Source organism: Athene cunicularia, assembly GCF_003259725.1.
Source record: "Athene cunicularia isolate RWA chromosome 1 unlocalized genomic scaffold, athCun1 chr1_part1, whole genome shotgun sequence".
Lineage (NCBI taxonomy): Eukaryota > Metazoa > Chordata > Aves > Strigiformes > Strigidae > Athene > Athene cunicularia.
Genome location: NW_020799091.1, coordinates 61,230,898 through 61,255,524, shown reverse-complemented (window position 1 = coordinate 61,255,524; position 24,627 = coordinate 61,230,898). Strand labels below are relative to the sequence as shown.

Below are 24,627 nucleotides of genomic sequence, written 5' to 3'. Positions count from 1 at the left end.
GCTAAGTGCAAGCATGCCTGCCTATTTCACAGTAGGAAGGAATGGGATGTAGAAGTCTGCTTGGCTACATCTCCCAGTTTTCAGTAAAATTACATGTCCATTATTAATAGAGATTTAATATCTCACAGAATACAGCTATATAGGATTTAAAGGCAAATGAACTACAGGTATTCCCCCTGCCAGCAGTAGACCTGTACAAAACCAGCATCATAAACCACAGTGCACTCACTTATTCACCAGTTTCTGCTTCTATACATGTCATCATCGAGAATGATAGTTGCAGAATCCTTCAAAATACTCACTGTCTGTAGTGGAGGTGAATGTGGCCCACCAACAGCAATAAAAAGCATAGTACTTTAAAAAAGAGAAATTGCAGGAAGCTGCAAGGAGAAAGAGAAGGAGGATTTTCCTTCAATCTCCCTGGGTCAGATAAGACACTAAATATCAGTTAGGAAAAATAATTTTAAAAATAAAATTAACAACTTTAAATGCCTCCAAACAGAACAAAGATAAAACACTTTGCTAGCTTTTAACTTTGTGAGAAATATAATGAACATATATTTCATTTCTAAACTTTAGATAAAGCAGATCACTGGTAAAAATTTCTAAAAAACCCATTTTAAAATTTATTTTAATGCAAACTATTGATCACATCTATTACCATGCAGTATCAGAGATGCATTTTGTGACTAGTAGCAGCTGCTATAGATATTTTGTAGAAGATATATTGCATTCTTCATGAATAACAAAACCAATGCATTCTTAAGAGTGAAATTCCTATCAGACTCAGGTGTGAAATGTCTCTGCACTAGCCACATTATAAATTAATCTTTATATATATATTCATGGTACCCAATTTATCTCACCTACCAAAGCAGACTACTCACCATTGCAAAATGTGCTGTCCAGTCTACATAGTTTATGATATTCCATAAGAAATAAGCCTCTGGAATTCACTTGGGAAGCTATGTCTATCATATTCTACTGTTGTGTCCTCTTTCCACTTTCTACACTTTACTTTTTGCATTCCCTCCGCAGAACTGTAAAACATCTCTCCCTAGCCGTCTTTTACTCCTATAGAATAGGTACTGGTTTCTGCTGAATTATAATCAGCTGTATTCAAACTTGTTCAGATGTGAGGATTGCTTTATCACTCTCATAGGTCTTCATCTCCTCCTTTTTAACCACTCTATAATTCCTTCTGGTTTTGTTGCTCTTCCATGACCACCATGCAATGTATCCACATTTTCTACTTAATTGGTATGTGTAAGTGACATAGATTTTTTATAACCAGACCCCAAATCAAGCAAAACTATTTCAGGATTCACCAACAAACTAGATTCTACTTAAGTCTCAGAGGACCACAAGACAGCCAGGGACTTTGGAAGTACTTCAATTTAAAGAAAGTAAGAAGTACATAGTTGTGGGTGAAGCACTTAAAGAGCTCAAGATTTGCAAACAATTCCTAAATACATCTAAAAATTTAAGAAAATAGGTCCAGAAGCAATTCTCGGTGAATGAGTCTACTCTTGTAATACTGTTGTTGAATTCCTTCTTCCAAGGGTAAAGCTGGAAGAAAAATGTATGAATCCCAGAATTTTAGCCTTGAGAATTTCAATTTCATTTTACAAAAATCCCACACCCAGAAAGCTGTGAAGCCTGAGGACTTATAAGCAATTTAAACTGAAGGTTCATAAAAACCAGTACTAAAACATTTACAGTCTCATTACAAAATTGACTTGGTCTATGCATATCCAGTTATTTCATTTAAAGTATACAGGTTGCACAGTCCTCTTCCGGGATACCAGACTGCCAAAATATCCTGAATGGCAGGATTGGGCTTATTCACAGCCCGATGAGTTACATTATACCTTGAGTGGAATTTATCCCTTCAAAGCCATTGCACTTCAAGCTCACAAAATTATCTACCCACAAGGAAAGGTGTCTGCTGATAGAATTTAGTCGACTAAAGCTATTTGAGTACTGAATATGTTGTACCACACCTTTACACTTATTAAATACCTCCATTATAAACAAAACGTCTCGTTTGAAAATTATCTCTGAAAAAGTAAAGACATTTGAACTGCATTAAAATATCCTGCTGATGATCATTAATGTTGAGTAAACAAAACTGAATTTTTGAAATTTGCTCAGTTGTCATCTTGATTACTTTCATCATTTATTCCAAAATATACAATATGCAGATCAGTTTGAATCTCTTTTTTTTTTTTTTTTAAACAGGATAACATCTTTATGTGTCAGAAGGGGTTTTATTCAAAGTCATTAAATTACTATTTCTAATTCACCATAAAGTATTTCTCTGTTGCTTATTTGCATTGAGCTGCTTTATAAAATGTTTGTTCAATGCCCAGCTTTTCCAAAGAGAAGTATTTTTAAATATTTATTGCTGAATTTCGTTCCCTATATTCAAACTGAGTGTATTGGGGCATGCTGTTGATTACTGAGCACAATGTGCAATAAAAGGCAGATCCTGGAGCCCAGATATGGATTTATGGGAAGAAAGGAAGGCTGGCAGGCTCGTTCCCATCTGCAGCCTTAAATTACAGTAATTTCTACCTTAGGACCTGGTAAAGAGGAGGGTTCAGATCTTCTTTTTCACACCAGAGCTGTATTTATTTCAGCTGTACAGATAAAGTTGATGTGAAACTGCAATGAGATGGAGGATACTCCATCCAATTACCAGGATTCATCACAGTTAGCTTACTGGCTATATATAGACATTAGTAAATAGTGATGTGGAATATGAATGATGAATGTTGAATGAAATACTGAAATATGAATAAATAGAAAAGAGAGACAGACAGTGCCAAAAGGCCAACTTCCCCAGCTATACCTGTTTCAGTAGGATTACTTCAGTCTATGTTTAGCCTGGCCTTACAGATTGAAAGCCCATTATTGTTTGGAGGCACTAGGTATGCTTCCATACTACACAGAATCATAGCATAACAGGTTGGAAGAGACTTAAAAGATAATCTGTTTCACCCTTTCCTGGCTAAAGCACAGTCTAGACAAGATGGCCCAGCCCCCTGTCCAGCTGGATCTCCAAAGTGTCCAATGCTGGGGAATCCACCACTTCCTCGGGGAGATTATTCCAGTGGCTCACTGTTCTCATTGACAAAAATTATCCTCCTGTGTCCAGCTAGAATCTCCCCAGAAGTAACTTGTACCCATTACCCCTCATCTTTTCCACATGACTCCTTGTAAAAAGGGAGTCTCCATCTTCTCTGTAGCCACCCTTTAAATACTGGAACATGGTGATAAGGTTTCCCTTTAGCCCTCTTTTCTCAAGGCTGAACAGACCCAGTTCTCTCAGCCTTTCCTCACATGGCAGGCTTCCCAGTCCTTTGATCATTTCTGTGGCCCTCCTCTAGGCCCTCTCCAGCTTGTCCACATCTTTTTTGTATAGCAGGGACCAAAGCTGAACACAGTATTCCAGGTGCGGCCTGACAAGCACTGAGTGGAGTAGAGTAATGAATTCTTTATCTCTGCTAGTGATGCCCATGCTGATGCAACCCAGCATTCTGGTGGCTTGCTTTGCTGCTGCAGCACATGTTCACTCATAACGAGCTTGTTCAATCATCTTCCAGTTCAGTTTTGTCTGAAAGAAATCTAGTTTTCATGCTCCACAAATCAAGACCAAACATAGTAAATGGATATAATATTTACTACAAAAGCATATGTCTAATGTGAACTGAAATCCTAATGTATATTCACTAAAGAAACATGGTTATACGTTCCACTCAGCAACAATAGTAGGAGAGTAGCTTTTCTGTCTATGAGTTTCAATTTATTTTTTTTTAAAATTTTGTTTTCATTGGCTCACAGGATAACAGTTCTTGGTATAGCATTATTCACCTCAAATCAAACAGTCTCTGAGTACATTTTGCTAAAGTCACAGACAGGCACTTTCAGGTCCTCAAACTGCTTAAAGACAGCAATCACACTTTTTCATAGTTCTGGGAAAGGACCACAGGCATCAAATTCAGGATAATGTTGTTAGCCCTACTGGGATAATCTGTGGGCTATTTGAGCTCCTTGCTTCTGGGGACCTATTTTATCTGTTTCAAGTTCAGGACACCTTCCTTGTTTTTCCCACACCTTACTTTCCTCTGCCTGAGGTATCTTCCCTTTATGTTATTCAGTCTCAGCTGTTACTGAACTTTATGTTCCGATACAGGTGCAGCTCAAGGCCATGTATGGGCAACACAAAGGACTGCTGATGCCCCATCACCACTCAAATAAGCAAGCTACATTTCTTCAGCCTAAATGTCAAAAATAGCCTCAAGTATCTGACTTTTACAGAATGCTGAAAGTCATATCTAGTATTCTGCTTGGGTTTTAAAGAAAGTTGGGAGCCATGGGAACATGAAGGAAGATCTTCACATAATCTCTGTACTTTTACACACTAAAAGGATGGAATGAAAAGTTGTGAACTTTATTTGTAACAGTCATAAATGAAGCCCTGGGCACTCCCTTGAAGAGGTCTGATTCATTTCCCATATAGATCTAAATGTGTAGGACTATACCTCGGAGATATACCATATCATATAGATCTAAATGTGTAGGACTATACCTCAGAGATATACCATATAACAATGATAGTTAGAGCAAATGCCCATTAAAACAAACATGCAGGAGTGAGTAAAAAGCCCATATGTAATCAAACTTATAAAAATTAGGAGAAACATGCTAATTTGTTTGCATGATGTGACTCTATTTCAGAGCCTCCCTTATTTGGGTAGTTTTGTGCTAATGTGATTACAAAAAGCTGCCATAAAATCTGTTTGCAAAGGGGTTGCTAAAAACATTGCATCCATTCTTTTCTTATATCCCTCCCATACAATGGTATGGGGATTTCTGGGGACTTCCAAAACTTAAGAGATCCTTCCTGCAAGGTTCGGTTCCCTTTTGAAAAGCACATTATCAAATTCCTCAGATTACTATCGGCTGCACCAGAAATTCAAACAATGCCAGGAAACTAAAAAGAGAGACCCTAAAATGTGATTACATATTTCAAAAGGATATAAACATAATTTCACAACGAGAAAGATGACTCACTATCTGGTGTGACTATGGGTTAACACTACCTCATTGCTCTAGCCAGGCCAGTGTCACTAACAGAAGCATTCATTATTCCAGATTTTGGCTAAAATGGAAAAGCTAATTTTTAAAGTAACGTGTTAAATTCTATGGCTTATGTAGGTATATAAGAGACCACAGGTAATGATGATCATAGTCCTTACAGGTTTTGAAATACATTAGTTTATATATATATATATATATATATATTAACCTCAGAATAAACACATTAGGTTTCTGAAGGTCTATTCTCCACACTTTATTCCTTTCAGTACCAAGCTATAATATGTTGCATGCAATACATGCCTGTATATCCTATTATAACCATCACTTTACTATCATGTAAAATTGTATTTTACCTAAAGATAGGTAAGCGGAACAGAGAAGCTTTTCCTCTTAAACTTTTAGCTGTACAAAAAGAAAAATGTAGTTCAACGTTACTAAGTACCTTCTTTATCATCATGACGTATGATTGCATCCTGTATCATATCAGCAAGATTAAAACGAACTCGATGATTCTTTCCATGTTTCAGTTTTTTCACATAGCCCTCCTGTTTCTGGAAAGCTTTTTCTCGTTCATAATATGCCTTTATTTGGTCACAGCGCATCCGCTTCACCAGCCGCTGCCGCTGGCCCAGAGGGAGGGACTCCAGCAAGCACTGCTCAATTTCCATCTCATGGGACCGAAAAACATTACATAGCTGGAAACAGCCTGTAAGAAATTAAAGACAAACACATTTAGATCATGCAAGAGCGTGTTTTCAAATGTGCCATGAAACTTCCATCAATTTGCTTCTTGTCCTTTCTAACCATGTGTAAGTCTGTCATGTGAGCTCCTCCTACTTGACCAATGCTCTCTATAGAGTATATATCATTATCATTTGCTTTTTGGAAACAACACATAACTAATTCCATTAAATCACTGATGCATTTTTTTAAATGCTAACACAGTTCATGTAAACAAATGTGAATAGAGGTCTAAGAGTTCAAATGTGAGATGGATAAAATATCTAAGTAATTCAATATAATTGAAGTGGCTTGCATTTGCTTAGAAACAAGAGACCATTATGCAGTCTGATGCCTATGCTTCCATTTTATTAATTTTCATCTTGCTTTAGGTTAGCAAGTTCCTGTTATTCAGTGAGAAGAAAAATAATCGTAACTTTTTTTTTTTTTTTTTGGCACTGTGTAGAGTCATCCAAATGGAATCTTCTAATGAAACTGTCAGATACTGAAATCTTTGTGTGGAATCTGATCACAACTGTGTCGATTCAGTTAATCCTAACATTCATAATGTTACTTTTAAGACAGATTCCTATTTTGGTTTTACCATTAAATCTGAAATAACAGTGATATTCTTTACCAGTTTGTTCTCTTTTCCACTCAGAGTGAAAACTATAAGAGACTACATGCTACTAGTTGCTTTTCAGATAACAGTTCCAGTACAAAAGGAGACTAGTGGACTGTCAAATAATTTTATTGCCTGAGTCCATATCCATCAATGATGTCTCCACTAACATACCCTAAGACCTTTTGATGTAGTGGCTGGACACCACCCAATCACTTCTGATTCTCATGTTCTATTTTATATACATACTTCAATTTTCTTCATATAGGAGCTAGGTGCCCAAATTTGTAATTTCTAAGGACTGTCAGCAGCCCAGATCAGAAAGGTTTTCTCTCCTTAGTTTGATGGAGGAGCTCTTGAAGGAGATGTAGACTCAAGTTACCTTGGACAGTTAAGAAATACCAAAACTAAGCATTACTTGATCAGGCCTGTTTTGTCTATCCATTTTGCTAAATCTGTAATTTCATCATCAAAGGACCCCTACCTCATTCAGGGCACTAGTTGAGTAGGGCTGACGAAATGACCACTTTGTTTTCTCCCTGTTGCTTGACATATGTCTGATCTACTGAATACTATTCAAACCTTGCTCTGAAAGCATAATTAATAATTTCCTGACAGGCTTTTGTAAAGCTCACATCATCATAGCATACACATGCTTCACAAATACTTACTTTTTTTTCATTTTAAAAAAGAGGAATAAAGGGGCATTCCTATCTACCTTCTCTACTGAAGAACTGAAAGACAATAATTTTCTTTTTAAATCACTAATTTTGAGCGTCCAATTCAAGAATTTTAATTATTTTCTCCAAGTTTTTGTTTTGCTTTAAAGGTGTAGTATTTTATAAATTATTATGTATCATAATAACATAAAATACTATCAAAGTGATAGTTTTAGGTCTGCATGCCAATCACTATAAATTATATCTATTACATTAGATATGTAACATAATTTTATATTATAAATTAAACATTGTATTCTATTATATATTCTATTATATGTACTCTCTATGAATTAGAACCCAAGCTCTCAAACCAGACTTTCAAAAACTTAGGAGCATACATTTATGCAAAAAATGCCCAGAGTGTCTGGCTGAGAAACTCCATGATGGAAGCAGATGCAGAATACAGTTCTACAAGTCAAGTTCAGTCAACTTCTGTTAACATAGGCTACCCTTTCCCTCTCTATAATTTCTGTTCCTTTCTTAGCATGCCCTTCTAGTTAGAAGAAAATGAATTGCCAAACTAAAAAACTGGAAACAAATATTGGCTTGCATTAAGCCAAAACACAAACCCTTTATTTTTTGCATGTCAAAAGTCAACAACTCCTTCTGTATAAAACAAAATACTTCATTTGACCTTAAATGATATGTTTCATTTCTGAGCACGTTGGAAAAGACAAGGAAATGAAAGGGTAGCTCCATAAAGCTTCAGAAGATATAACTTTATTCCCTGTTTCACTCCCAGTGTTCAAAGCATTCAACCAAATAGGAGATCTGCACTCAGACCATCCTCAGCCCGAGGTTGTTTGTGACTGCATCTCCTTTCTGTCATGAGACAACTGGGGAATGAGCAAACTTCAAATCTTCCCTATTAGAATTGTTCTGCTTTATATAAAATATTTAAGTACCCATGCCTTAAGCTTACACAGTATTTTTGGCTTGTAAGACTCCAAGCTTATACCATAATACTTCTAAATCTGTGTATAGTGCCTGACAGCCAGAGTCATATCCCCAGAGGAAAAAACAGCTTGCTGTGTTAAACCATGTTTGACAATGCAGCTAAGAGTCCAGCTGTACAGGACTCTTACCTCTGCTCTGTTATTTACTTCTCTTTTATGAAGGGAAGAAGGAGCGCTTGGGCTCCAACAGGCTACAGTTGAAGTTGCTGTCTATATCTGAAAAACTCAACTGAGGGTGAGAATTGTTGCTGTTGTTCTATCTTAGCTGTAAATCAGCGCTGTTTGCTGACAACAGACTTTAACAGTATCTTTGCTTTTCCTCACTTTAGCTCAGGTGCAGCCTCATGTGACAACTGAGCCTGGTGCAAGCTGTAGGACACCTTTGCTGTCACAGTGCTCTGATCCTCCAGGGTGAGAAATCAAACAAATTAGCTTAATGTCATGGTCAAATAAAGCACAGCAAAGATGAGCTCATACAGCCGGATTCCAGCTCATACAGCCGCAAGGATGGGGCAGGCTTAGTGTCCTCTGCCTCTCCACTGGGATGACACTCAGCCTGTATGAGTGCCTATTTGCTCCATGAAGAACAGTGCTTGACTGCCAGAACTGACCTCACATCATGGTTTCCAGTGTGTGGTCAGAGTCAAACAATTCAGGCGGATTGAGAAGAGGACTCTGAATCCACTTGGACACTGGTCTCAGCTGAGAAGTAATGAGTTGCAAATGGAATTTTTTCTTTCAGCACATCTGGAACCTTATACATTCCAGATGAGATCACTATCTGACTGTGGATGTAATAGCTGCAGGTCAGCAGCCTCATTAGGTTAAACCTAGATTAAACAGCAGAGTATAGATGTAGACAAGGTAACCTCTCTGAATCAATCTTTCAGATGCTCATCTTTAAGGCATGCAATGCTTGGTCCCAGTTTTAGAACCAGGCAAGTCTCTGCTCTGTGGTGGCCTATTGAGCATGGGGAACAGCCAATGGCACAAGAGGCAGAGCTTCCTGGCTATCACCCCAAGAGAGCTGGACTCAAAGCCAGGAGGGTTATAGACATGCTTCTGGAGGAAATCCTGGGATCACTTAGTGCCACTGAGCAGGGGATTAAACAGCAACATCAGATCAGGCAACCGTGTCTTGTCTAGCAGAGTCTTGAAAACCTCTGTCAACAGGTTCTCCAAGTTCTCTGGATAACCTGTTCCAATGCTGCACTGCCTTCTATCAAAAATGCCTTGGGTTATTTTGGTGGCCATAATCCCTTGTTAGTACTGATACTATTAAGAAGACTTCAGCTTTGTCATTTCTGTAATTACCTTGGTAGCCTTCTGCTGCCCTCCCTTCACTTCCACGATGTCCATTTTACAATGGGGGGACCAAGACTACACACATACTTGCAGGTGCAGCTTCACTAGCTCCAAGTAGAAGCAAACAATTACTTCCCCCAGTCTGCTGGCCACACTCCTCCTAATATAGTCCACTATGTGGTTTGCTTTATTTAAAACCAGTGTGCAGGGCTGGCTCCCATTCAGCTTTGTGTCTGCTGTAACCCCTGCCTCCTCTTCAGCAGAGCTGCAGCTCAGGTCAGTGAGGTCCCAGCCTACATCAATGCACAGGGTTAGTCTGTCTCAGGCATGATAATATACACTTCCCTTGTCCAACTGCCCAAAATTTCTGTCAACCCAATCCTCAGGATTAAGCTCTACCATTCAAAGTATGCCAACCACTCTGTCCTAACTGAGCATTAACAACAGTAGCAACAGCTTCAGCTGTAAAGAAAACCTCCAGGAAAAAATAGCTGCTAAAATCCACAACTTTATTAGGCGATGTACATTGTTACTGTTTAAAGACTGACAACTCAGCTACAGCCAGGCTCAAAACAGAAGCTATTAGAGCCTCCTAAAGGGTAACGTGCAGGAAGTTTGTCCATCCTTTTCTGCATATGAGAAAAGCGGCACAATCCATTACACTGAACTGGTACAAGAATCTTGTAAGGGACCCATTCAAATACCAGAAGATATATGGAAAACACGATCTCAATCAGAGCTGGTTTTGAGTAGTTAGGAGGCAATGTGGACACATGAGGAAAGGTTTGGGAGTAGGGAGAAAGGTTGCCTTCTGAATCAAACAGCATAAGAGTTTATATCTCGTCACATAAGATATCACAGCTGAAGACTGTTTTATGTGGTTCTTGCCTCAGTGTATGACAAATTACAGTTATGTACAGTGATTTGATAAGGTCACTGTGACTGTCACGGTATATTGCACTAGATACCTCATTAACAGTGTCTCCATCAAAACACACTGAAAAAGCTTACCCGGGTATTACTTATTTAATGAGATGCTCTGGACTAAAAAAACTAGAATAAACATGATTGTCGGTATGTATCTGGTTTTAAGGTCTGTATCTTCTGTATAAGCACACAATATAAAAGCCTTTATGAAACAGTGAAATATCACAACCAGAGATACTTTTATTATATCACATTCACTATTAAATAGTACAGGACAAAGGAAGTCACTACCACTGTAACAAACAGGAAGAAAAATGTTTCAAGGATGTTTGCTAGTGTAGAGCTGCTTCACTGACTGGGTCTACCCTGAACCACTAGAAAGAGAAGAATCATTGCTACAAAACAACCTGTTCACAAAAATGTGGTAATTTACTCACAATTGTACAGACTGCCAGTTGCATTACAACACAAATTACAAGCTTGATCCTGCCTGTACAAACAAAAGATTTCTAAGTAAAGATAAACTTGCTTTGGATTGTCACCAGTTCTCACTGTGAAGCTGAGAGAAGGAATATTTTGTGGCACTACAAGCATCACTGCCTGAATAACATGAAGAGCTTGGGGAGGGTGATGGGACATAATCAGCGAGGAAGAATGTGATTGCTATAGGCATTTTTTTCCATCTCCTGCAGGTGATTTGAACATAAGTAAATGTACAGTATGTAGGAACATTTTTGTCATACCTTTTCAGAAATCGTATCAATACAGCTTTCCTTTATATTTCCATTTCTTATAGCTTTATATCACTTAACTTCAGTCATTTTGGCATTTAAATTGGGAGTCTAGTCATCCTAAAAAATGCACCTCAGATGGTAATTCACATTGCCTGGGGGTGATTATGTTCCTTTCTAATCTGGATCACATGTCAGAAGGCATTTCCAGAATGTGAAGCTTAATGACTATATACATGTTCACACAGGCACTACAAGAAAGTTTGCCACTGTGCTCATATGTATTGTATTTTGACTTTTCATGTGATACAAATGTTTGCTGTTGAGAAGTAGGTAATCCTGGACCCTGGGAATAGTGTGTTTTGCAAAGTATGGCAAGTTAAACCACTTGTCTTTTCACTAATGGCACGCACACAACCAAACTGCTGACATTGCTTAATGTAGCAAGCATCTCGGATAAGGTGACACAGAATTACAGTGCATAATGCTTAAAGCTACAGATTTGTAAATACTAAGACACCTGCTTACCTTTATTTATGTAAACAATCATGTTGATTTTTTATGATATTTTAAACAACGAATGATTAAGCTTCTGGGTATTTGAAGGACTATGGTCTCTAGAGCATAGAAACAAAATGTAGAAGGCTTAAATTACCTGGAAAAATGGCGATCTCATATTCTGAGAGTGTATCTACTTGAGACTGCTACCTCAACAATATTCTTTAAGCATCTTGAACTCATTAAGGAAAAAAAAAAGGCAAAAAACTCCCTGAAACATACACTGTGTTTATCTTGGGTCCTCTGAAACTTCAGCTACAATCTCACTCTGTTCTTGATAAAGATATGATATCAGCCCCTCTTCATAAATACAATTAAACACCTATATTCTAATTTACATATCTGAAATTGTCCTGAATTTCAGAAAGATAAAATATTTGAAAATTTCAACTTCACTAAACTGTTAAATACATTAGCATTCCTGAAATAACAAAAAAAAAAAGTCAAATTTTCATAAATAATGTACTAGTACAGAACACTTAAGGTTAGTTAGCTAAGCATATTCACAGTATTAACAAAGATATGTGGGAAAAGTATGCAGTAAGCAGCAAGTGCCTTGGCACTTTCAGACTCTGGTACATGGATTGTGTAAGTTCAAGTTCAAAAAGTTGCATTAATTTACACCTCATGTTTGATAACAGAAATCATACCAGAAACTAGAGCACTGACCCTTTCAGTAATGCACTTTACTATATATGATGATTTTATGCTACCAAAAATGCATATTATTTAAATTTAAATTTAAATTATATTAAATTAGAAATAACAATTCATTAGCATTTATGCAGCTAAACTGAATGCTGGATGAAATCAGTGATACAAATACAACAGCCTAACTGAAGTTATGGTGTCTGGACCATAGATCAATGCACTTTTAAGAGATGTCCTCTTCAGAAATCAAAAGTTGTTATATATTGTCTATACTGATCTTTCAGTTTCAAAAAGAGAAATACTTCTTACACACAGAACTGGCTGGATTAGTTGAAATCCGTCTCAAATTGCACTGTTAAGGTCAGTATCAAAATACTTGGATTTGAAAATCCTTTGCTCGGCACAGGGAAACATACCATTTGAACAGCCTCTCCATTATGTTTATTAAGCTGTAACTGAAGCGTGGTACTCGTAACCACTCAGCCTGATTCTAACAGCTAAAGCGTTTTCATCAGGTCAGCAGTGCTCTGCTCACCATAGTGATGGGCTTATTCCTTTTTTCTTGGTTCCCCTCCCCACCCCATAAGCAGGTAATCATGAGGAAGCAGTATAAATGTAAACTATTTATCTTGTAAAGAATGTAAATAATTCAATTAATGCCAAGTCTTCTGAGAATAAATTACATTGCAGTAAAGGAGCTGATGTGCTTCTGTTGACTTCACTTTCACATAGCTTCTTTTGGGTGTAATTACAAAGTTAGGGCTCTTAAATGACGTTTAATATACAAAGCTTTCTCATTTTCTGCTTGACACCCGACCCTGGCTTTGCTGAAGAACAATCCTGAGCACATTCAAGCAACCATCCTCTTATAAAACCCTACTCTTGAGTGCTGCTCTTCAACAGCTTTTCGATGTGACTAGACTGGTAAGCAGGAACTGCAATCAATTTTCAGCTTGATACCAAGGAAAAGTTACTTATCAGACACTATTAATCAACTCTACAGGCTTTCTAATAGACTCTATTATCTATCTATCAGCAATTCAGTGATGTTACAGCAGCATTCTCTAAAAAGTTATTATATTTAAATCAAAGAATCAACCAATTTGGGATCTTGCCTTTATACTGATAGAAGAGAGCCTGAATAATAGTGAATCAAATGTAACAGAGGGCTCTGCATTGTGATTTGTGATTTATGTCATGTAGCAGTCTGTAACATATGGATATTTTATGTTCTAGGTAAAAGTCATTAAATGTGTGCCAGCCTATTCAAGAAATGTATCCAAACTGCCTGCCCATGCACTGGCCTTCAGCATAATAAAAGACAGGTTTCAAAAACATATGTAAGAAGTTCTTCCACTTTTATTTTTTTTTAGAAAAAATATCATTATCATTTTCTTTTGCCTGTCTTGAAGCACAGGGAACTCACAGGTCTGAATGGTCTGACAGAAACTGTATGTGTAGAGCAGTACTCCTCATCTGTGGATCACATCCAAAATCTACATGAATGCAAGTAAAACGAACAGACACAATCTGCTCAAGCTCATACTACTTCTTTTGGTAAAGCTGCTGTCTCCATATCCTCTCTACTGCTGTCATCCTTCTATACCCCCTTGGAGGATGAGACAAAGGTGCAGTCTCGATTCCCACAAACTACTGCATACCTCAAGTACCTTCTCATGCAGACATCAAAACCTTTTCTAAAACAAACTAAAACACCACTGTCTCCTCTGGAGCACTGGAGTTTCCAACTGAAAAGACTGCATACTCTCAGAGATGAGTAAAACACATTAACCCATTCATCTCTTCTCATATAATATTCCAGAGAATTGAGTTTTTAGGTCATGAAAGTCTGTCCCCTCAAGATGGATTCATGCACAATGAGAGCAAGGTCTTGTCAAATGATAATAAAGAAGCAAGAGATGAGAAGTCCTCAAAAAAAAAAAAAAAATCCACCTCCTTTTAGTCATTGCACAGACCTGGCTGTCTTAATTTGGATGCAATGCAAAACTTATGAAGCCACAACTATGCTGTGAAAATAAATTATTTCTGTACAGTGCAGTAAATGGAGATGTAATAATACATTAATCTCTAGTTCACACTTTCAGATACAGGACAGAAAGGAGGTGGGGACTTGCTTCTGGGAACAGATGTAGTAGAAAATTCTTCCTGCCATCACAATATAATATAAAAGGCTTGTTACTCAGAACAAGGACACTCAGATCACAATAAGCAATGAAAAACACTAAGACTGTTGCTGATACTTCTAAATCTGCAACTTTGAAGGGTGAATTCACACATAGGTGCACAGTGAGAGGAAGACAAAAATCATAGCTGCTAAACCTAAAAGGTACTGAGAAAGCTGAACAGCATCAGAAACAAATTTTACTATAAATTAATGTCTGAACAAAGAAACAAAAATTCAGATTGCTTCAAAACCTGGGGCAGTTCTTTCATCCCAGATGTTCTCAGAAATCACTATTTAGGCTACAAATATGTCAGGGATCAAGAGGCATACAGCATATGAGAATTACAGAAAACACAGGAGAAAACCATATAAATCAAAATTTGCGAAAGCCTTCATGCACTGATTTTAGTAAAAAAAATATATATATATATATATATATATATATATATGTAAAAGGTATATGTGGATCAAGACAAAGAGGATATTCAGTATCATGCATCACAGAGAGACAAAAGCCAGAAGGGAAACGGTGGTTCATAGACCTTACCATAAGGAGTGGCAAGCTCACAGAAAAGGAAATCCTGTGCCAAGTGGACTGCGGTTCTACATGCAATCTAATCATTTACAGAGATTACTGAAAAGTAAAAGCATATGGAAAACTAGTTTACAGTACAGTGGAGCTAACAAAAATTCTGTAGCAGAACTAATATACAAGCCTTTGGTCACTGTTCAGTGTACATCAAGGGACTGCCGTCTCAGTTTTCAAATAGCAAAAGGACTGGAAACAGGCCCTCCTCCTTTCTGCAGAAAGGCAACTTATCTGGAATACTGCATTCAATTCTAGACAGTCAAATTGGAGCAGTTCAAAAGAAACTACCACAAATGGTTCTGGGGCCTGAGGGACTGATTTATGAGGAAAGATGAAAAGAATTAAATATGCATAGTTTAGCTAGGCAGTGACTAAGAAGAGACAAGTTAACAGAAATTTGAAGGGTGAAAGGGAAAAAGAAAGGTTATATAGCATTAAAAGAAAGGGAATTTGGAACAATAAAATGAATTTAATATAGTGTAAATTTAGGCAGAGTACCAACATATAAATAACACATATGGATGAGATTAACAGGTAAAACTGCAAGATTCCTTGTTTGGTATAGTGGGTGGATAGCCACTGAAAAGCACCAACACGGGCACAGCACTCCAATGTTTCTGGCACTCAGGGCAGCTCACTCGCTCTGCTCTGGCACCTCCGGATGGCCCTGCAACGTTCTGTAAAAAAAACCCTCCAGTAAAGCGGAGAAGCAAGCTGGGAGAATTACTATTATGTAGAGCTACACCACTGGCATCTGAAAGACTTCTCTCCTTGTGCTGGGGGTACAGTTATTGAGTATGTCCTAGGTAAACCTGGGCTATGGTTACAACAGCAAGGACAGTTGCTAGTCTGAGCTGAATCTTCATGGATATGTGAAAATGAAAGTAGGCTGAACAGCTGTCCTAACACCAGAGTTTACAATAGTCTGTTAAGGTCACCTTCCATGTCTACCATCTCACATTATACTTGTGGTCATATAATACTATAGCACAGCTGTATGGGCACATATAACATAAGAAGTGCAGAGAATTCACTATCACACTTGTTTGTAAACATGCACAGCAATATTATTCCTAGGTTAAGTTAAAATTGGGAAATCTGATTAATCATTTGTGTGAAGAAGAGGAAGAAGAAGAACAAACTGAACAGCTTCATCTCATCTGACAAACTGAAAATAGTGTCAGTGGATGGACTCCTAGTCTCCATGAAACCTCAAGTTCCTTCATGAAGGAAATAACAAGACAAAAAGCTATCAAAGAAACTGAAGGTGAAATCAAACAGAAACCGTTATTGCAGCTCCAACATTTCTGCTCACAAGACAGAAAAACTGTCTTTTAAATTTATATATTTATATATAAATTTATATATTTGTCTTATAAATTTATATATACATTGATGATTAGAAGGAATTAAGTATGTATTTTAGATTGCCTTAAGAACTTTTCATAACTGTCTATAAGATTTATACACATCACTTCTCTAACTAACATTATTAGTACTGCATGTAACAAAATCAAATAACTGTGTCCAAAGCAAAGCACCTGAAAAGGTTTTCATTTCATCTGTAATCCAAATATAAAATTTCTCCTGTTTCACATAAAATGAGTGCTAAGGGATACATTGTTTTCACATATTTTCTTAGAGCCTCCTGCAATAAGCTACCTAAACATAACAATACTGCTCTTTCCACAAAGAATGAAAAAAGAGGAAATTTCTATATGCCTGCTTCCCTCCTCCCTTTGCCTCAGCTTTGATGTCAACATTTACAAAACTTTTCCATGAGAAAGCTTTGGTTCCTTATATAGTAAAAGGATCACATTTGAAAGCTTTCAAGATATGATGTTAATAAATTTCTCCATTTTCTGTAGATGTCTTTACAAGGCCCCATATATATTTAATATGTCATACTTCATAACAGGATTTGCACCAAATGGGACCACAGCAGGGCTCCACCAGCCTGAGGTGGTATGGCCCAGATCTACTGCCTGTCTACATGCTCTGAATATCATTTTGATCTCTTCTGAAAAGTCATGATGCATAGAGAGACATTCATAACAGGATTTACAGCCATAGATGTCTGATGCCACATTTTCCTTCTTCTCAAGAATAATATTTTCTGTTTTAAAGTCAACTATGAAGTAAAAGACAGTAAAGCTACTGCCAGCTCAAAATATATTTTTCTAAATATCATGTCCTATGTCTAAATACAGATATTAAATTAAAGGTTCTTTTTACCTCTTTCCTAGTACCCAGTGTCATGATTTCTAACTTTCTGATTTTTAGTCAAGGTAGAAAATTAGTTCAAATTTTAAAAATAACATTCTGTCATTGTCACATGAACCCAGGAATTGGAGAATAAAAATAAATTATAAGCTGGTACAGAGTATTACCATTCATAGATTGTAAACAATTTTATTTTTTTCCTGTTGGCCTGCACTTATCCTGTGATTACAGTGCAAGAGACAGAAAAACAGAGTTTAACAGAAGTAAAAATGCTATTGCTGTGGCTCTCTTTGTACTGAGGTTTGCAAGATAAAAACCATTTGTTCTTGACTGCAGAATTAAAAAGCAGTTTCACCTATATTTTCAGATATCCTTCATCAAATCTGAATTATCATAGAATCATAGAACAATTTTGGTTGGAAGAGACCTTAAAGATGATTTAGTTCCAACTCCCCTGCCATGGGCAGGGACACCTTCCACTAGCCCAGGTTGCTCCAAGCCCCGTCCAACCTGGCCTGGAACACTGCCAGGGAGGGGGCAGCCACAGCTTCTCTGGGAAACCTGTGCCAGTGTCTCACCACCCTCACAGTGAATAATTTCTTCCTTATATCCAATCTAAATCTACCCTCTTTCAGTTTAAAAACATTACCCCTCATCCTATCACTACACTCCCTGATAAAATGTCCCTCCCCATCTTTCCTGTAGCCCCCTTTCAGTACTGGGAGGCTGCTATAAGGTCTCCCTGGAGCCTTCTCTTCTCCAGGCTGAACAACCCCAACTCTCTCAGCCTGTCCTCATAGGGAAGGTGCTCCAGGCCCCTGAACATCTTTTTGGCCTCCCTCTTGATGCGCTCTAACAGGTCCAAGTCCTTCTTATGTTGGAAGCCCCAGAGCTGGGCACAGGACTCCAGGTCGGGTCTCATAAGAGTGGAGTAGAGGGGGAGATTTCCCTTGACCTGCTGGACACACTCCTCTTGATGCAGCCCAGGATACAGTTGGCCTTCTGGGCTGCAAGCACACATTGCTGGCTCGTATTCAGTTTTCCATCCACTAATACCCCCAAGTCCTTCTCTGCTGGGCTGCTCTCAATCCACTCATTGCCCAGTCTGTATTTGTGCTTGGGATTGCCTCAACCTATGTGCAGGACCTTGAACTTGGCCTTGTTGAATTTCATGAACTTTGCATGGGCCCACCTCTCCAGCCGGTCCAGGTCCCTCTGAAGGCACATCCCTTCCCTCCAGCATGTCGACCGCACCAGACAGCTTGGTGTCATCAGCAAACTTGCTGCAGGTACACTCAATCCCACTGTCCACGTTGCCAACATTAAAAAGCACTGGTCCCAGTATCGACCCCCGCAGAGCACCAATTTCAACTCCACTTGGGCACTGAACTGTTGACTGCAACTCTTTGAGTGTGACCATCCAGCAATTGTGACCAATTATCATACTGACTAAACTTTTTTTTTAAAAAAACTGCATTGTATATCATTGATACAACAAACTCAGATTCAGTCTGTCAAAATGGAAGATGAAATACTGTGTACTGTATTAGCATTCCTTTCATCAAAATCCCTTTATTCCCCCAGAATTGTTTTATGCATCTTCACAGAATCTAAAAACTCCCAAGCAGTGGCTTGTCACACATAGCTGCTCCTCTCATTCTTTCTGGACTCCCAGGGAAGATGATTCCTGCCTCCTCCTCCTCCTCCCAGTTTTATTTTCAGAAGGCAGGGCCTCCCGGTCATGCTAGGCACCACATTCCAGTAATAATCTTAACCTTATGTTATAGGTCACAGTGTCATAAGTGTGTACAAGCAAAAGGAAGTTTTCCTTGCAACCATGTTGTACTTAGCTGTCTTACTGCAGAAATAAACCATGACACCATCATGAAATATCAACCTAAAGGGGTGACTGTTGAATAAGGTCTGGTACAAACATCCTGCTTTTATTTACAGCTCTTCTTCCTACCACCCACATAATTTTTTACTTTTTTGTGTGCTGAGCTCCTCATCAGTAGCAGAGGACACGTCTAAGAGGACATGAAAATTCTCTGGGACACCATAAAATAGACTAAACAAATGAATACCACCTCCCACCCAACATTGGAAATAGATGAAATCCTGTTCATGGAAGGAAGAAAACACTCTGAAGACTCTGATAGTTCTCTCATGTCACTAACGATCCAGTGTGATAGAGCACTTATGCGTCACTGTTACTGGGGTCATCACACATCCTTTACGTGCCACCATAGAGGCAAAGGGTTCCTATATTGCAGACCAGACAGCGATCTCCAATTTTTCTTTTCAGGCTTCCCTCCTCTTCTTATTTAGTCTAAGCTGCAGAATCTCACTCTACATCAACACAGATGTCTGTCTGTCTCACGATAAGAAAACTGACACAAAGGTATCACATGTTTCACCCACAGTATTGCCGCTTCATCCATGAGAGAATCAAGTTCGAGTCTCCATCCTCTGTAAATTAAAACTAATGTATCATATCACACCTTTCCCCACTCCTTTCCAAGCTGCATAAGGTTCAGGTAGACCTATCGCTGTGGCATGTCTGGAGCCTCAGAAGTCTTTGGGTGATGCGAGAATGGTTGAATCACTTGGGAAAAGCACACAGACTGAATTTTAAGTGCTAAATGAAAGTTTGGGATTATATGCCTCTGTCCTCCAAAGTATCCTGGAAAATGCTAATGCAGTCTGTCCCATAACCCTGGTGAAAAGGGACAGACACCACCATGGGTGAAACACTCATCAAATTATGTTGAAAGTACTAGTAGCTAATAATTTTATTGAAACAGAAAATGCACTGAAATGGCAAGCTATGGAAAAGTGGGGTAAAATTAAATAAAACAGAAATCATAAACATAACCTACATAATTTAATCTTCATTCATAAATATGACGGTAATTTTGTTATCAATAGTGTGTGAATTAGTGTGAAAAATACTCAAGATGACATCTGTAAATACATTACTGCTGGTTTCTGCCTTTCAAGACAGTATATATGTTTAGGGTCTCTGGCACTGCACACTAAAGTCAAGACTAAAATTTCTTTAATGTAAGGAAAATTCTCTGTGGTATATAGTTTTTTTTAAAATACTATGATTGGGAGACAGCAAAAAGAAGGAATAAATCAGTACAGACTACAAGATACCTAAAGAGGATATAGCAAAATTTAAAAGCCAAATCTTTCAGTGCATCTTCTATGCTAATTAATTTTCTTCATGGACAATCCTTGCCATGTGTTCAGATGCTGAAGGTTATAAGGGCTAGATGTTGGGGAGAATTACTTTTTTTCTTTTTTTTTTTTTTTTTTATACCTTGCTTCAAATTCTGAATTAAATTCACCAATAAACGTCTAATTAGTATTTCCATCCCAGATTTCTGTAAGCATTGGTCTGTAACAAAGCACAATTCAGTGTTTCATAATTCATACAAAGGAGATAAAGGAATCAGAAACAGAGATAATCCAGAAAGAATGGAAGTAGTCTCTGATGTTCCGATATGATGATCCTAATATTTGGATAAATTCACTTGGCTCAGACTTTCAGCTGGCATGATTAGAACTCCTTAGAAAGGTTTTCATTCTGTTTGCATTTATGCACCTCTACAGCATTTGCAGAGGAATTTAGTATCTCAAGTAATGAATTTAAGCTTCCTGACTGAAGTATTGTTTTTCTCAGTTACCTTTGCAGATCCCTCAGAGGAAGTCCAGAGCACAGGTGGAAAACCGCAGCCATAATATGTAAATGATGATATTTATGTCATAACTAGATATACAAGGTGAGAGGATAGCAGTACGGTTCTGCCTAATCTGCAAAATTACATTTATTTGTACAGTCTGTCACACAAATCACTGAGATAAAATGGTACCCAGCAGCTGGCAGATAACATGTGGTACTCTCCTATGAACTACTGTTCTCTCTTCTAAATAGTTTACGCTAGCTGACTGCCAAGGAGAAGTTAATAGCACAGACACGGACAGCTCTCATCAGCAGCAATACTCGGCTGCAAAAAGAAGATGGGCACCAGTAGTGACAACATGAGCTGCTCAAACGGGCAGACACACATACAACTTGTGTTTTAAATGCTGCAGGTGCCAGCTGAAGACAACATGAAGGCTGCAGCAGGCTTCCCAGAATTACTGAGAAGAAAGACCTGACTGTGCATGGCCTCAGACAGTCCACACTGCTGCCCCTGCTTAGAGTAGGAGGGTGGACTGGAGACCTCCCAAGGTCAGATCTTTCCAACCTGAAAGATCCTATGACAAGATGGCGACAGCGTATCGCATTTTCACAGCCTTCTAGTGGGAGAAGTGCACTGAAAAAAACAAAAGAATATTACTAATGCTGTAGGACAATAGCAATAGCTCTTTTCTACTCAGATCTCCACACTTAATCTCTGCAGAGATTAAAAAAACACAGTGCAAACACATGCAAAGGCCAGGCACATAGCACTACAGTTCATAAAATAATGGCTTTAAAGTGCCATTAATTTATATGTTTTAGATACTTCCCCTTTCCTTACAGTAGACCAAGAGACACTGCTCTGCAAACACACTTTCTCTGGTTCAATGTCTTTTCCTTCTGATACAGAAATCATCAGAGAAATGGATTAAAAACAAAGTGGGGTGTGAAGAGTCACATCCCAAGCCCTGTGAGGTTCAGCTGCTCTCAGCAGATCTCAGAACACCACTGGTGCTGCCACCCCACATGCAGCCCTGGCCCATATTTGATCCCAGCTGTCTGCCAAACACAAACATCAGCAACACTATTGGCATGTTAAGTCAAATTGTAAGGCTCAGGGGAGGATCACAGAGGAAGTGTTTCTCCTTCACAGGTGGAGATGGAAGCACTTTTGCCAATTCTGTATGGAGAAGCACAGGCAGTAAAAAACCCTTACAGCAGGCTCCAGCCAGCAGTCATTGTCTTCTAAAGCATACTGTTTGGAAGGAAAATTGCTATGTGGTAAAATACCCTGATTTAGTGAGAAATCACTAATTACAAAATTCCAAATTTAGAAAAGAGGAAGCAAATAATACGCTAAAACTAATGCTGTAGATCACATTTCCCTCTGCTGTGTTTTAGTCCTTCATCCCTGACCTCTAATCAATGCAGTGAACACCCTAAGTAGTCATCATTCACTTCCTTTTAATGGGAGAACCTCATGGTCATCCTCATCTCTTTCCAATTAAGGAACCTATAGTTTCATTGTAGAGTTACATATTTAATATGCTGTCAAACACACACATACCCATATACATTTGCTACAGTTTCACTTGAAGAAAGTCATCCCAAAGTGAATAAAGGCTGAACAATACTTTTCTGACATCTTCAAGATAGTTATTATACCACAAATTCCTCATTTGCATTTATCAATTCTTATGACAAGCTCAAAGACTTATTCTTCGAATGCACCTTTAAAACTGTGCAGTAAAACTAATTGTTCTTCTCTGCATGAACAGGGAATTTAGGCTTGTAACTCCCATCAGTAGTAAAAGCAGTTCCATACACAGGTCCCACTGAAACCAGACAAGAGGAAATCCTCATAAATAATTTTTCCTTGAATTACTAAAATACTTCCAGGGGTTCTTAATTCCATATTAAAACATCAATGAACCACATTACTCAATTTGTAACTGTAACACAATATTTTAAAAACAATTTCAGAAATGTCCCTGGTACACTTAAGTCATCAAAGACTGCAACCTGGAGAGAAAACCTTTTACAGCAATCTGCTATTTGTCATGTAAAAACAGTGACATAATCACTAGAAGTCTGAAGTTTCCCAAGTACTGCAGTAAAAAAAATATACATGGCTAACAAAACTAATACTGGCTGTCCAAAACAAGTATTTAAACAATTTATCTGATGTAAAACCAGCAATTTCCACTCAGATCCTGGATGCTTTAAAAGGCAAAGCCAAAAAGCTCAAAAAAATGTGCAGCTAGGAAGACAAGCAGCCTTGATAGGCAGACAAAAAAAAAAAAAAAAAAAATGCTGCTAGGAATTTTCACTGCATTGAATCAATACATTTAACATAGATCCTAATTTCAGTCTTTAAGGAGGCAGCTTGCATGATTCAAGGTTAAAAGTTCATTATTAGTTTTCAAGTCTGTCACGCCAAATATCTAAATATTCTGACAAGGAGGGGATACAAGCATTTGATTTACAATAGATGACGAGATGTGCTCATAATTATGACGCTATTCTCATTTGTATTACCCTCGTAAAGTGTAAGAACCATGTCTGAGGTTGTCCTTATAGGTGTCTTTAACATAACTATGAATGACATGTTTCTTCTTTCTGGATATTATTTTCTTTGGCGATTAATTTAAACAAAAGTTTTTAAAGCGGATCAGTACGAACTTCAGAATGAGAGCTTTATCACACACACAATGAAGTTGCCTCTGAACATCAAAAGAAACACTGTGCTCTGCCTGCATATTCACATGCAAAGTAACAACTCCCCTTTCCCACTACCACGTTGACATCATGCAGAATCTGCCTTTGACTTTTTGCATATGCATTGAAAAGACACACCTCAGAAAATAAAAAAGACAGTTTTAAAATCAAAATAACCATTTTGTTACTTACAGCATTTGATAAAATGGTAATGAGACATTCTCTCATCTCAGGCTGTAGTCTTGCTACAGGTTTCAGCATTCTCTTCTGCTACAACTGTCATGCCCAGAAAATGCATTATTTAGAGCCCTTCCTCAGGTATCCAGTATACCTCAGAATACATTATTTAATATAGTTTCTGTTCCAGGATCTTGCAGAGGCTTCCAAGTCATCCTCACCCGACTGCTGGAGTTACGATAAACCTCTGTGCGTCTTGAACCATGACTACTGCACGTGCTATTGTAGCACAATTGATTGACACCGCTCCTAATCCCACATCTCCAGGAATAGAAGAAAGATTTAATTGGTGTGCACTTGCAGCCACATTCTTCCAGCACTGAGGTGTGCTGCTGCACTGCGGCTCTCACAGTCCTGCCAGTTAATGGCTTTTCAATAGCTTTCAAATGGCAGCAAACTAAGCTTGATGAGTGGGCTGGAATGCAATAGCAGAACAAGGGATCTTAAATTTTATTTGTGCATGTTGTTCGTGTGCCAAATGTGACCAGATTCTTAGCTGGTACTAAAACAGGATTATTTTTAGTTGCCACCAGTTGCTGTGTGAATAGGAAATTGAATATAGGTTGCCAAAAATAACCACCTTAACATCACAGATCATTTTTCAGTATATAATAAGGTAGAAATCAGGATAGAGCTCACAGCCATCTTCAGACTCTCCTGGTTTATGCATGGGTTCATTTAAATTG

General features: G+C 38.1%; 1 protein-coding gene across 1 annotated transcript in view; it reads right to left on the bottom strand.

Annotated features, from left to right (window-relative positions):
• MYO16 (myosin XVI) overlaps nucleotides 1-24,176 on the bottom strand; it is a 313,979-nt gene extending 289,803 nt beyond the window's left edge. Inside the window, exons 1-2 of the mRNA XM_026845772.1 lie at nucleotides 23,897-24,176; nucleotides 5,549-5,812 (exon numbers count right to left, since the gene is read on the bottom strand). Of these exons, the coding sequence (XP_026701573.1) occupies nucleotides 5,549-5,812; nucleotides 23,897-23,924 (292 nt within the window). The 5' untranslated portion in view covers nucleotides 23,925-24,176. The remainder of the gene's footprint in view (nucleotides 1-5,548; nucleotides 5,813-23,896) is intronic.
• Between the last annotated feature and the right edge of the window lie 451 nt (nucleotides 24,177-24,627).